General features: G+C 42.3%; 1 protein-coding gene across 1 annotated transcript; it reads right to left on the reverse strand.

Moving 5' to 3' along the window:
• Positions 1-287: 287 nt before the first annotated feature.
• Positions 288-3,911, reverse strand: LOC138597456 (ras-related protein Rab-1B-like). The gene is made up of 6 exons (XM_069669052.1): positions 3,898-3,911; positions 2,484-2,556; positions 2,288-2,383; positions 2,039-2,134; positions 1,810-1,941; positions 288-584 (listed from the first exon to the last, which is right to left on the reverse strand). Exons 1-6 carry the CDS (start codon positions 3,909-3,911, stop codon positions 351-353), a joined length of 645 nt encoding a protein of 214 aa, XP_069525153.1. The 3' UTR covers positions 288-350.
• Between the last annotated feature and the right edge of the window lie 10,772 nt (positions 3,912-14,683).

The following is a 14,683-nucleotide window of genomic DNA, read 5'->3' on the forward strand; positions in this document are numbered from 1 at the left end:
CGGTCCTTTAGCTATATAAAAGTCTGAAAGCTTGTCACCTAAACTGTGCTGGTTGCTCATTTAGCTGTCATTTGTCCTGTTTTCTTTGCCCTTTAATAAAGCAGCAGTCGCTTCATATTAAATTTAAAAATGTCAACCCCCAAACTATATTGTTATAACGTGTTTTTCATTCAGTTTTTCACATAAACACTTAGTTTAATAGCAAAGATGTCAGAATTCTGTGTGTTTATAAAAAGCACACCTCCACGTAGTCCTGACACTAGACAGTTTGATGTGTTGTTGAATGACACATCTGTCTTTTGCACATGTACATATCACAGTATTCATGTCAGCACTGTGTTGTCTCCTGCTCAGCAGCAGTTACTGGCCTCCTGAGTCTGTTTTTCCCCTCCCAGCCACAGGGGGGCGCTGTTGATCTTAGTGCTCTGGGCCCTGGCCTCCTTGGCTTCTCCCTGCATCCCCCCTCCCTCAGTGGCCACGCGCTTGTGGATCTCAGAGGCCATGGTGAGGAAAGCTTTCTCCACGTTATCGGAGCTCTTAGCACTCGTCTCCAGGAAGGGGATCTTCAGAGACGAGGCCAGGTCCTGCAGAGGAGGGGGCAGGGGGTGTGAGCGTGACACTGAGACAAACTCATATACTATTATAAAAGTGTTCTTTATGATTAAAAAGTTTAGCATTTAAAATTCTTAAAGTATCAGTGGTAAAATGTAGTCGTGTATTCAAAGTGATTAAGTACTCAGGGTGTAACTGTATCCCTTTAAAGTGTTAAATTAATGATAAGTTAACATGTAAGTAATTAATACTGCAGCTGGTGTCACTACTTTAAATTCTGCACCAGAGGATCATAGTGAATGAATTAACATCATGTGTGGCATTTAAAAACTCTGTACAGTAACGCCAGACATCAGAAAACGTTAATAAACAAAAGTTAAGGGTGCCTTTTTAAGTTGCAGGCTAACATGCTAATGTTAGCATTACAATTTGATTTAGAGACATAGATTGTAAGAAGTGGATGTAGACTCCTAGATGTTCTTGTACAAACACTATGAGGAGTTTGCTCGTCATATTTTAAGGAAGTATGTTTTGTTTGTAATCTGCCAAAATCAGCATTGCAATTAAAGTAACAATCTCATTTAAATAAAGGTCTGTTAAGTCTCTATCTATCGCTGAATGAGGTAACACATGGTGACTGAGCCTATGGCCCACTGATGAAAGCCTTTGCACTGCAACAAAGGGAGCCAGCCGTAGACGTTTGGTTAAACTGGGAAGTGTCCTCCTGTAATTATCGTATATCGCTGTTAGATGGCGCCCAAGAGAACGAAATTTAAATCTTCAAGACTGTCAGTTTAAAGCCTTTTTTTGTTTGCCAAACTCAGCACTGCGATTAAGATATGTCACTGTGGATTATAGTAAGTGACACGACCTTTCCAACCAAGCTGGTGTCAGTGTTGGCTCCTCTCCAGCTACACCCTCTCATCCACATGTGATCATCTCCAGCTCCAAGAGACCAACATGTGGACAGCCAACATGCCAAACTCGAGACTTAAATGGCATTACACAAATTGGTGACATCACTGTGGCTACGGCTGCTTCTTATATACAGTCTACACCTTCCGCCTGGCACCTCCTGTTTTTCTCAGAAGGAGTCAGAAGGAGCTACAATAGCGATGTTGTTTTTCCATTTTAGAACCAGCTATTTCGCTTCTGGTGTTTAATGAGCGCAGTGAGGGATGGCCGGGGTTGTTTAATAGTGTTTTGATGTGAAACATTTAGGCAGAGATGTTCATTGCGCTGTGTGCAGCCTGTTACCTGCCCAGTGGCAGCGTCCACCACTTTCTTACTAACAAGGTCAGACTTGTTTCCCACCAGCAGCCTGGAGACGTTTTCACAGGCGTAGCGATCGATCTCGTCCAACCACTGCTTGACGTTGTTAAAGGACTCCTGGAGAGAAACGAGAGAAAGAGGAGGAGGAGAGAAGTTAATGTTCAAACTCTCCTTTTATGTTGCTGTTGATGGTGGGACAAAAACACTCGCTGACCTGCTCCGTGACGTCGTACACGATGATGATGCCGTGAGCTCCTCTGTAGTAGCTGGAGGTGATGGTTCGAAACCTCTCCTGACCTGCTGTGTCCCACTGACAGACACACACACACACACACACACACACACACACACACACACACACAAAGTAAGATCAGTCTCTCTCTGCAGGAACACCAAGCTGACCTGACACAGTAGTTTCTCTTCACTTATCACGTTTCACTTTGTCTGATAAACAAACTCTTACAATCTGTAGCTTCACCGTCTTCCCGTCCATGTCGATGGTCCTGATTTTGAAGTCCACCCCGATGGTGGAGATGTAGCTCTCAGTGTAGGTGTCGTCCTGGGAGATGTGTGACATGTGATCAGATACAAGCAGTTCGTATTTAAAGTGAATAAAAGTACAACATTGTTTGTGTGTTTGGGTTTGTTAACAAGCGTACCGCGAAGCGAAGCAGAAGGCAGGACTTTCCGACTCCAGAGTCACCAATCAGAAGCAGTTTGAACAGGTAGTCACTGGAGAAGGACAGACATGGAGGTACAAATTAAACACATTTGATAGTAAGGGGCCTTCCTCTAGGATGTAGGAGATGGGAGTTCATGTTTGTCATTAACCAGACATACAAGCTGTGTCCCAGTCCAGGGGCTGCAGCCTTCGAAGACTGTATTTGAAGGCCGTTTGCATCACAGAAGCGCGTCAAAAGCTGTCCCAATTCGAAGGGCTCCTTCAGATGCGGCCAACAAATACATCCTACTTTTTCCGGGCCGCGAAGGATCCATCAGGTGCATCCTTCGCAGCCCAGCGTATCCCGAGATGCATTGCGCGTGTTTAAGAAAACGAAAGGTTAACTTACTCAACGTAAATTATACTAGCTAGTTAGCCCACAAGCTACCTGTTGCTAGGTGACAGGATCGGCATTTGGTGACGCAAGGGTAAGGGCGGGAACAGCTGCTGACGCAAACAGGAAATGCTCCGTAAACCAGACCGGCTCGGCTCAGTTCGGCTTTAACGGTCTACACAGGCTACGAATGGAGCATCCTCCGTGCACCGTCTCCTTCGAAGGATGCAGCCTCCGGATTGGGACACAGCTACAGTTCCAAACCTTAAAGTCATTCAAGTCAAATGTTCTGTGAGCTTTTCGCCTTTTCTGTAACAGAAGCCTTTAAATGGTGACAACTATAAAAAATGTCTTTGTTGAGCAGATGTGTGCACTCTTTGCATCCCAAGGTTGTGTGTTAGACCTCCAAGCTTATTTATTAACTATTGCGTGTAAAAAATAATGTCTGTTATATAGTTCAATTCTAGTTGGAGACAGATCACAGAAAATGACCCATCAAAAGAAATGACGTGCAACAGATATGACTCTAAGGACTACATTACCCATCAGCCACAGGGGCCTAGCGATCCAAATGCAAGCTACCTAAAATTGTCTGCAGAAGAAATGAAGTAAACTTTTTTCTGCTGTAACTCTGTACTATAAAATCTACCTCTGAGAAGAAGTACGACTTTATCTATTTTATTTTAATTTGACATACATGTAGAATAAAAGCACCATATCTAAAGTCTAACACAGGATGGAGCTCAAATGTTAGGACTTTTACAGACGATTAGATCATTTAGATTTAAAAGGGGGAAGTTAACACACAACAACTACAAGACAAAGGTCTGCAAACACCTCTGAGAACGTTATATTCAGGTCAGAAACAAGGTCCATGATGTCTTCTGACTTTTCGTGTCAGCTGTCGCTGTTTAAAAGCAGAGCTCAGTGTCTCCCTGTGGTATAGGATACATCCGGTTTGAACTAAATGTTATAATAATATATAACAACTCTATATGCAGAAGGAGTCAACACTTACTATTCAGGATTCATGATTGATGAGGTCGCTCCAGGTGACAAAATAGAACACCTGAACTTGGATCCTGAGGCACAGATCGTATCAGACTCTGTGATGTTGTTTGCTGCTCTGTGGAGTCTTTCTGTGTTTGTGTGGATCCGTCCTTTGGAGGGCAAATGGCAGAATAAGCCGGAGCTGCCTACCGTCCGAGCTGACGGGTTCAGATGCATTATTTATTAATAAAGTCCAGCTCAGGTTACAGCGGGGACAGCACCTGGAACCCAGACTCACGCACACACTCACAAACACACACTGCATTGCTGAATACACTTTTAAACCTAAATCTAAACTTGATCTATCTCTCTGCTCTTTTCTGTTTGATGATGTTATTGTGCAGAGCTGTCATTGTCAGACATGTGGTGCAACTCAGCGTTACAGTGTCTCCTGTGCGTCTTACGTCACTGCAGCGACCACAGCTCTTCCTTACAAATAAACAGGAAGTAGTTCTGCAAGAGACACCAAATAAACTACAAAGGCCACCACTTTGGAGCAGGGGGAACACATGACTGTAATATTCCCCTGTATAGGTTTAAAATATTTTTTATTATTGATTAGATCACCCTCCTAATATTTTTAATTATGGATTATAACACTAAAGGACTTTTAGTTTTAGCCAGGTAAAAGTTTGCTTACCTGAGATGTCCGATAATTCCTCATAGCACGCTGTCAAGCAGCCCGTTCTTACTCTCTTAATGTTCATGATGTTTTGATAAATTGTGACCTATAAAGAGCGAGTCCACAGCAGGAGGAGGTCGGGGGGGTCATAAACACAGGACTTCCTGCGAGGAGACGAGGGTTTGATTCCTCCTGTGAGAAACGCACAGTCAATAATGAATGATTTTTAGAAACGACAAAGAAGCTTAAGTTACCAAAAGTTAGTTATGTAATGTTATTTACGTTAAATATGTTAAATACTCACCTACTTATTTTTACCCAAACCAAGATCTTTTTCTAAACTAGTTTTGATTACTTTGTGTTTTAAAATGTAACATTTCCCTGAACTTACTTGGCCGAGGAGCCCTGCACATGCAAAAGTGACACTGCAGTCGTACCTACAGCAGCCTATTTTTTTTCATTTCAAACCCAAGTTGTGTTGTGTGTCTTAAACATCACATACGCCACTTCAACTCAGAGGAAGCCTCTTTAAAGAGACACATTGCCTTTAATTTGCTCTTTATTTTGAATGCATGGTCCTCACAACATGCAGACACACACATAAACATTTCACACATCCGAGCCAACACACGCACACACACAAACAATCTTTCTAATCTAAACACAAAAGCACTCGTACACCTCTTTCACACTGAAATAAACACGTTGGATCAGGTTTTTCAGACTCAGGAAGACCCGCTTATAGATGCCGATTGTCTCCGTTCCCATTGCCAGTGAAGTATCCTCCTGTCGGCCTCTTTTCTGCTGCGTCACTGTCTGACGTCACAAACGTGCCGGAGACAGGGTTAGTAAACAGTTAAGATGTTACGGTGGTTAGGTCTTCATTGTATCTATTACTCATTCAGTCTGTTTATCAAACTCGGCGCAGACAAATTTGGACGAGGTTTGAGCGCTGCTTTGACGGAGACGGGCAGAATTTGTAGCTGACATTACAAGGAGTCGCAGAAGTTACCGACAGAGCATCACATCGCGCCGGAAAGGGGCGAAGATTAACGTTTTGACACAGGTTTTGTGTTCCCATCAACGCTGATCGGAGCCGAGGCGATAATTACCCGGGTCTGACTGAACCTTTCCCACTAAGCAAAAAAGCCGGGTGTTAGTGGGTTTTTTAACCAGTGGGAAAGCATCTTTACACAGACCCACTCTAACACACCGTGCTCTGCTCTGCCTTGTTATTGTGGACACACTCAGTCCAATGATGTGGCCGATTATTCCTCTAATGAGTGGAGGGTTGTTGCTCTCACAGCTGTGTGTTGAAGCATGCTGGTTGTATCATATGATCGCTGCACTTGAATGGTAAAATGGAGCGGTTTGTCCTCTCTGAGCTGGAGTCAGGATAACTTTCATATCCACACTGACGCAGAAGCATCACTTCTTCAAACAGCTGTTTTTTTATACATATCTCTCTAAAAGAAACAATGCAGCTTCTTCTGTCGCCTTGTCTCCTTTCCTTCGTTATTCCTTCTTCTCTTTGCTTTTCCTTTACCTTTCCATTCCTGTCACCTCATCTCCTCTTTCCCAATCGTTCCCTCTTGTCTCCTCTTCCTTCCTTTTGTACGCTCTTCTGTACTTTCCTGTTCCTTTCGTCTCATCTTCTCTTCTTCCCTTATTTCCTTTCCTTTACTCTTCTCCTTCCTTGTCCTTAGCTCCACCACTATTCACCCCCAGTTTCTTTCCTTGTTTCCTATCATCTTTTCTCTTTGTTTCCTTTACTTTCAGTACTTCTCCTTTACTTGTTCCTCTTTTTGTTTCTCCATTTCTTGTTCTCTCTTTCCTTTTTTTCAATCCTTTCTTTTTACTTTATCTACATATCCTTTGGTTTCATTTGTCTCCTTTTTCTTTCTGTTTCTTTTTTCTTTTCCCTTCCATTAATCTAATTTCCTTTACATTGATTTTGTTTGCTTTCCTCCTATCTCCTTTCCCTTCCTCATCACCTCTTTTAGTTAGTCTCCTTCATCCCTTTTCTTATCACTTTTCATATCATCTCCTCCTCTCTTCTCTCATCTTTGGTCCTTCTTTTTTCTCTGTCTACCCGTCTTCTCTCCTCCTCATCTTCTCTCCGTCTCTCTTTTTAGAAATGGACGGAGGACAAAGCGAACACGACGCAGTCTTATTCACTGCCTGATTCCCGTGTGTGACCCCCTGGTCACGGGAGCGAGCAGAGAGCAGGGGATTGTGGGATATGCAATGGCTGAGCAGCTGTGATGGGGTCAGGGGTCAGAAGCCCTGACGACGGCCTGTTGCCGGGGCAGAGGCGGTGGCGCGGTGGTTACTAGGGCAGAGACAGGCTTTGTGGAGCTCCCGATGGAGCATGGAGGTGGGAAAACTGGGGGAAGGGACGGAGAGAAAGAGAAGACATAAAGAACGAGGAGAGAAAGAAATTAACAAAGAGAGAGGGGTAGAAAGCAAGAGGAAGGGTGGGAAAATGAGAGGAGGATAGAGAGGGGAAAAGTTATTAAGCTATACTCTAAAACGAGTGAGAAACACGGAGACGTGTACACACAACAGTGGTGACTCATCAGATATACAAGCAGTGTGAAGACAACACAGCAGGTTGATGAGAGACAAGATGGAGGTGTGACAGAAGAAGACTGATCTCCATATTGTTTCACATGTAGATATCACCAGTCTCACATGTTTATGATGTTAACATACTTGTTGCGTGAACGTTAATGGACCCCTCTCGTAAATAGCACCTAAAATGTTGGACAAAACAACAAAGACATGACAAATATGATATGATATGATATATGATATGAGGTGTTGACAAACAAACAACATCTGTCACACAAACCTCAATCCACCGATCTATTACAACGCTAACGACGAGTCTGAAGGCAAACAGTCACCACGACGTGTAAGAAGTGAAGACGGCTGCACGACAGGAGCGACATTTTACTTCTTCTTCACAGTTTGGAAACGTTTCAAATGTTCTCTTTTGTTGTTGTTGTTGTTGTTGTTGTTGTTGTTGTTGTTGTTGTTGTTGTTGTTGTTGTTGTTGTTGTTGTTATGATTCACACATATGTATGAACATACCTGTGCACTGCCTTGTTTGTTCACAAGTGACTCACACAGAAAATGTTTGCAGTGTATGTACGTCTCGAGAAGTAAAACTGTGTGAGAGAATGTGTGTTTGTGTGACTCAGACAGAATGAAGAGTGTGTGAGTCGGTTATACATAAACACCAGTGTGTGTGTGTGTGTGTGTGTGTGCTTGTGTGCGCGCAGGTCAGTGGATGGAGTTAAACCCAACCATTGTTGGTGTGTCCCAGGGGACCTGAGGGAGCGGGGATAAATAGGTGCTTTTCACTATTCACCCTTATTTTACCACGCTCCCTGGCTCCTGCATGTGTGTGTTTGTTTGTCAGCCTCTGCGTGTGTGTGTGTGTGTGTGTGTGTGTGTGTGTGTCTTTGTGACTTTGAAAACATGTTGTTTTGCATCTGCAAGAGTCAGTCATCAGATTATTGGTGAGCGTAAACTCACCGTTTGGCCCTGAAACTAAACCGAACCAAATAAGAGTCGATCAGATATTTTAAATCTCTGTTTTGAAATACTCGGCAAATGCGCGGTGAGATTTATTGTCATGTTTTTCTCTCACTTTTTTTCCCAAAAGCTAAAATTAAAACTTACAGATATGTCCGCACAATTATAAAACTAAGAAAATAAAGTTAACGGCTAAAAGAAAAAAGGTTACAACAGAAAAACTAAAGCGCACGTCTCTCTGAGTGCTGCAAAAGAAATAAGTATCAAACATTTCAATTCAAATAAAACACATGCATGTTTGTGTTTATGTGGTTGTATCTATCTGTGTGTGTGTGTGTGTGTGTGTGTGTGTGTGTGTGTGTGTGTGTGTGTGTGTGTGTGTGTGTGTGTGTGTGTGTGTGTGTGTGTGTGCCTGCAGACTGTTGCTACTATGGATTGAAGATTTATGTGGAGTCACTTCATCTCTGCTCTTTTCCCAGTGTGTGTGTGTGTGTGTGTGTGTGTGTGTGTGTGTTTGTGTGTGTGTGTGTGTGTGTGTGTGTGTGTGTGTCTGCATGTCTGTGTGTGTGTGTGTGTGTGTGTGTGTGTGTGTGTGTGTGTGTGTCTGCATGTCTGTGTGTGTGTGTGTGTGTGAGTGAGACCATGCCAGGGACGGCCCCGAGGCCAATTAGGGGACAGATAATTAACCTCATAGAAACTGGATGTTGAATGAAGGCCTTTTTTGTGGACAGAGAGGGAGAGGGGGGAGAGAGAGAGAGAGAGAGAGAGGGAGAGAGAGAGAGAGAGCTGGGAATAACAAGAGCTGAATATTTCCTGAATGTAAACGTCTCGTCTCCTACAAATTGTCTTTATATTCTTATTTAAAGTAGGATATAAGTCATGCAGCCTTTATTAGATTCTTTATAAACATGTGTTTAAATAAGAAATTGTTCTTAGTTTATAGTAGTTTCATGTTTCGGCGCTCACAGCACTTGACTCTGGTGAAGGGAAGGATTGTGGTCTTTTTAAATTCGGAGAAACTTACTGCAACAAATGTTCTGCACAAACTCAGTCTCACATGAGTTCATAGTCACATTATTACAATCTTTTGGTTCACCTGTGTGGCCCAAGTTTCCTTTTTTTCATGTCAGTCAGCACAAATTTCAAACTGTATTTCTCCTGGAAAGCCTTTTGGGTCGGTTGTGATGTCGTATTAAGAGCTACAACGTCCGCTGGTGTGGTGTTCAGGTGCAATGGATGGGTCCAACAGACAAACTCTTCCAGGAGTTTGTGTTATGTGCACGACCAAAACCGAAGACTGAAATATTTTAACTGGCATAAGTTAAGTCACACGAAACATGATTTAACTTCCCATATTTGGAAGTTTCCTTGAATTTAATCGAGACCAAATCTTTATATCTAAACCTAATCCAGTGCTTTGCTGCAAAAACCAAACTGCAACTGTTTTTTGTTAAGTTTAGGCACCAGAAGTACATAAAGTATGATAAAATAATACCTCCATGTTGGCTTGTGGTTTACACATGGGAGCTGAGGAGTCCTGGGTGAAAGAGAGGCTTCCTGAGGGCTGTAGGGGCACCTCTTTGGTGCCACCACCACGTAATGCAGTCGTACTGACACTTAGAGCCTTCCTTGGTGCAAGCACAAAACATGCCGCATATGCAACTGTCCTTTTTGTGCATAAACTGACACAAAAAAGGGAAGTTCATGATACATGATTATATGTTTTATAGTTTTGTGGCTCTTCCATGAGCTGACCGGATCAACGGTTCAAGAGCTTAGCTTCTCTTCAAGTGATAAAAACAAGTTACTTTTGTTTCCTCAGTAACACATTTGCTAGAACAAACTAGTTTTATCTTGGAGACAATGAGAGCAGGACATGGGGTTGGGAAATCTCAGTTTACTACTTTTAACATGCTAAAATGTTTAAAGCACAGAGATGCAGATTATATTATCTGATTATACAATCAAAAGTAGAGAGGATAATTATCTGACTGATTAATTAACTAATAACAGAGGATGAGATACCAATAAACAAACACTTAAAGTCTGTGAAATGTGACCTTCACTCTCCTCTCTTCCTTCCGCAGTATAACATTATTCTTTGTCACAGGAAACATTCCAAGGTGAATTAGATTTCCCACTTTAAGTTTTGGAGTAGATTTCATGATATCAGAGATGCAGGGCTTCCCCCTCACAACAAGCTGCTCTTTTTTAAAGGGATTAAGATCTGTTAATATGTCCTGTCCCCCCGTGCACTGTGCTCTTTGTCTCTTTGCTTGCTGCTTCACCAGGAAGACGTGACACTCCCCAGTTTCACTAGTTTCCACGTAGTCGACCAAACTAAATTAATAGATTTAATAAAACCACTGTACAGTTAGCAGCTGGAAAGCTAAAGACTCTCAAAAGTTGGTCGTGATAGTTTTATTTAAGAAGTGATTGATCTGACAAAAAGTGGACAGAGTGAGTGTTAAAAAACATCTTTGCTTCACATGTCATCCTATCACTGATTTAAAAGAATCAAGTTTATTGCAAAGTTTACAAATAAAAGGAATTTGTAAGCTGTCTAATTCTACACAATTTATTTGCCTAACTTTGATTTCATTAAAACAATAAATCAAACTTTATTTGGCTTTGCTTTAGATGCAACTTTAACCGTCGCAAACTAAAGACGCTTAGATCGGCAAGTAAAAGATTAATTGGATAATGTTATAAAATTAGATTCAAGTAGATTAAGATCATTTATATTAGTCTGATAAATCAATCTGATGTTACGTTACGTAATGTAAGGGATGTAAGGGATCGTACACAATGACTAGTCCTGATGCTGCATTATGCTTCTATTACCTATAATAAGGCTTATTTAGGTATAAAATGATTCAATGACTTTGTGAAACTTTCTGTAAAAAGCAGAAACACAACAGTTAGAGGACAAAAGGCATCAGAACATCTTTCTTTGTCTCTTTATCGGCCAGGTGTGTACACATACAAGGAATATGGTTTAACTTTGCTCTCTGTGTACACTTAAACACTAAAAAATTAAACTAATACATACAAGCCTACATTCAACAGTATTAAACTAATGATGATAATTATAGAATGATTATTTAATGATAGAAAAAGGTCATGTTTGGCTTACGGCCGGGGTGAGCCCGACTCATGGGTCTGTATCTGACTGACTGACTGACTGGCAGACGCGTGAGTGACGGTACTTTCAAAGCCGGAGAGAGAGAGAGAGTTGTGACATCACAATGGCGGATCATGGAGCATATTGGACCTCCACTGACGCGACTCTCTCTCTATACGGCTCTGGATACTGTGTTCGGGGAGTAGGCGGGGCTGCTCTTCCGCTGCTCGTCCGCTGTCCTCACCTACGTCCGCAGTGCGCACCTGCTTTCATCAGCCTCATAAGGACAGCCCACAACAGCACATATTAGGTTTTGACCTAGTCTTGTTTTCTAATTGCAGCAACAGCAGAAGTTATTATAGATCAGAATCAGATCAGCTTTATTGGCCAAGTATGTGGGCACGTACACACATACTAAACAGACATACTAACTGTGAAAACAAGGACAGGTTAGACAAGGTAAACAGGTAAATAGTCCAATTAAACCAGTAACCCCAACAAGCAGGAAATGATGAAGTCTGATTCGACAGGGAGGTTTGTAGAGATTCTAGTGATGCTGAGGTTTCTCTGATGATGGTAAAGTTAATTAGCTGGAAGCATACTCTCAGTAGCTCTCTTCCTCTCTCTCCAGGTTTTTCTCTCCTTCCATCTGTCTGTGTTTCCTCTTGTATCTTTCTCTTTCTTTAAACATGTGTATTTCTGGTGTTCATCTTTTTTCTTGTTCTTGCTCTCTCTCCATCTTTTGATGCATGTAACTCCACCCTCTCTCTCTCTCTCTCTCTCTCTCTCTCTCTCTCTCTCTCTTACCCGCAGTGACAGCTGGCCTCTGCTTTCCCGCCAACAGACCAGCTGTCCATACTAAGTAGAGGTATTTCAAGTGTGTGTGTGTGTGTGTGTGTGTGTGTGTGTGCGTGTGTCTGTTTTACATAACTGGCAGTTCTTTTCTGTCAGTTTCTATGTCTGTCTCTAGCTTATACACACGCACACGCGCACACACACACACACAGGAAGCAACATGAGACCCGTGTCAAGAAAGCCCCCTCTTCTACAACTAGAAAGAAATACATACACGGCGAAACACACACACACACACACACACACACACACACACACACTCAAACAGCCGTATTACTGCTACAGCCTCTGTCAGCACACCATTAAAGGTAAAGTTGTTATCAATCTTTCCTAATAAATGTTATTTCCTGTCGTGTGTCGTGATCACCTGTCAATCAAACTTTATTGGTGGTACTGTGACGTCTTCTTCCTCCTTCCTTTGATGTCCTGCTGAGGTGTGACTCTCTGTAGCTGGCTCTTTCTTCTTTGATGGGTCAGCCATGGTGGTCAGTGATGCTCATGTTAACTGCTTCCTCATCCTTCTGCTTTTATACCTTCTTACCAACATATAACCTTTGAACTTTGTAAAGAGAGGCTGATCAGATGGAGAGTGCGAGAGATTAAAAACAACCAGAGGAATGATTTCTAGTTATCTTTTGGTTATTTTGTTTCCTTTTAGTTTGCAGAGTACGTCAATCAGATTTCACTTAAATGTAGCTGAGAGGACGGGTTAGCCGTGAGCACAGGAGACACTCAAGATAAATGTGGATATCATATAAACTACAAGGACAAGGACAAGGCAAGGACAAGGAGTGATGTTATTACCTTGTTTCAGAACTACCAGTTTAAGCCACGCCCACTTCCAAAGTATGAGCTCATTAAAATCATGGTCAAGTTACACATGGCTGGTTTGATCTGGCACATACAGTATATTGTTTAGTCCAGTTTATTATGACTGTTTGTTTCAGCAGTCTGCCTTGGATGCAGATTGAAACAACCATGAGGCTTTTTAAGTGGTCAAATTATCTGACTTAACTACAAAGCATATTCTGCAAGTTTGAGCTGAATCGCTCCACAGCCGGATGCACTTTGCATTGAAGCATAGAGATTAGCGAATCAACAACTCGTAGAAGCAAGCTAGCTTAGCTTACAAGGTCTGACCTCTACCAGCAAGGAAGTACTTCAGTCCAGACCCAGACTAACCAATGACCTACGTAAAGCACATTTGTTCTTGTGTGTGTGAAAGAAAAACAAAAAATTGATCAACTTCACCAAATAATACACAGCATAGGACCAGAGCAAGCTAAACATGGGGTCAAATTGACCTGAAGACGAGCACAACTTAATCCTGCAAAGCGTTCTTCACGAGGCTACAGGCTGTAGTAGTTCTTGAATTTAAACAAACATAAATCTGACGCCTTTAGTCAAATTGTCTCAAAATTCTGCGGGGACAATTCCCCAAACACACATGCTGGTGATTTTCCTCAGAAACCACATTCAGGCTTGGAGGCTCAGATGCTGTTATAATGCTGTACTGCTGAGCTCCAGGATGCAAGTCATTTAAAAGGAATCTTTCCTCTCTTCAGTATGACAGTAAATAGTGAAAATGTTTAAGGACATTGAGCTATATTTTAAGGTAAAATAACATATTTGATACCTGATACGCTATATTTACACAACAGCTAACAATAGCATTGAGCCACTTCTAACCCAATAATTGTTCAAAAGCCCAGAAATGTGCAGGTTTTCTCCTTAAGTCACGGCCATCTTCAGCCCATCAGCATGATTTTCTGAGCAAACATTGTTTTAAACAGAAGAAGAAGAAGAAGAAGGCGTAAGCTGTGCTTTCCAAAAATATAGTTACGCTATAATGGCGACTTCAAGTGTCGTAACCTTTGAAAACACACTAATATGAGAGGTGGATTCTGTTGCATGTTCACTTACAGGAACACACGTACACACACAGATACAGTGAGGTGAACAGTAAACCACATCCAGAGCTCTGGCTGTACGCTCCAACTGACGGCAGCTGTGTTCGTTAACCCCTCGTCGTTCAAACATTACCACACAGCTTACCACACACACACACACACACACACACACATGCAGAGGAAGCCTTGTAACACCCGTTGTGTCTCGTTAACTGCTCCGATTATCAATGTGAAGCAATGGATGTGGTCAAAGCGGCTCACTTGCTTATCAGCACCATAAAACAACACGCGCACACGCACACATACACACCGACACACACACACACTGGTTCATGTTCATGGTTCATGGCAGACATAAAAACACCCTGGGCATAAGGACACAGTGTACAAGGTGGTGTGTGTGAACGAACGTGTTTGTTTTCATGTCTGCCATCAAGGTGTACCAGACCTCTCTTAAAACGTGCACACACACACACACAGATAAACACACACACCTCTGTTTCTCTTCCTGTCGTAATTATGTCAACGTGTGTTTGGTCTGCAAACCTGTTGACAGGAGACACGTGTGATTGTGAGTACAGACACACACATAAGCGCAGTGTGCATGTGTATCGCTGTGTGTGTGTGCGTGTTTTCTGTCTCGTGATGTCCACAAAGAGAGAACACAAACAGATACGCCTCCATCTCAACACATACGTCA

The sequence above is a fragment of the Semicossyphus pulcher genome, unplaced genomic scaffold, assembly GCF_022749685.1.
Source record: "Semicossyphus pulcher isolate SPU_LCO1_2020_fin unplaced genomic scaffold, fSemPul1.0.p SCAF_19, whole genome shotgun sequence".
NCBI lineage: Eukaryota > Metazoa > Chordata > Actinopteri > Labriformes > Labridae > Semicossyphus > Semicossyphus pulcher.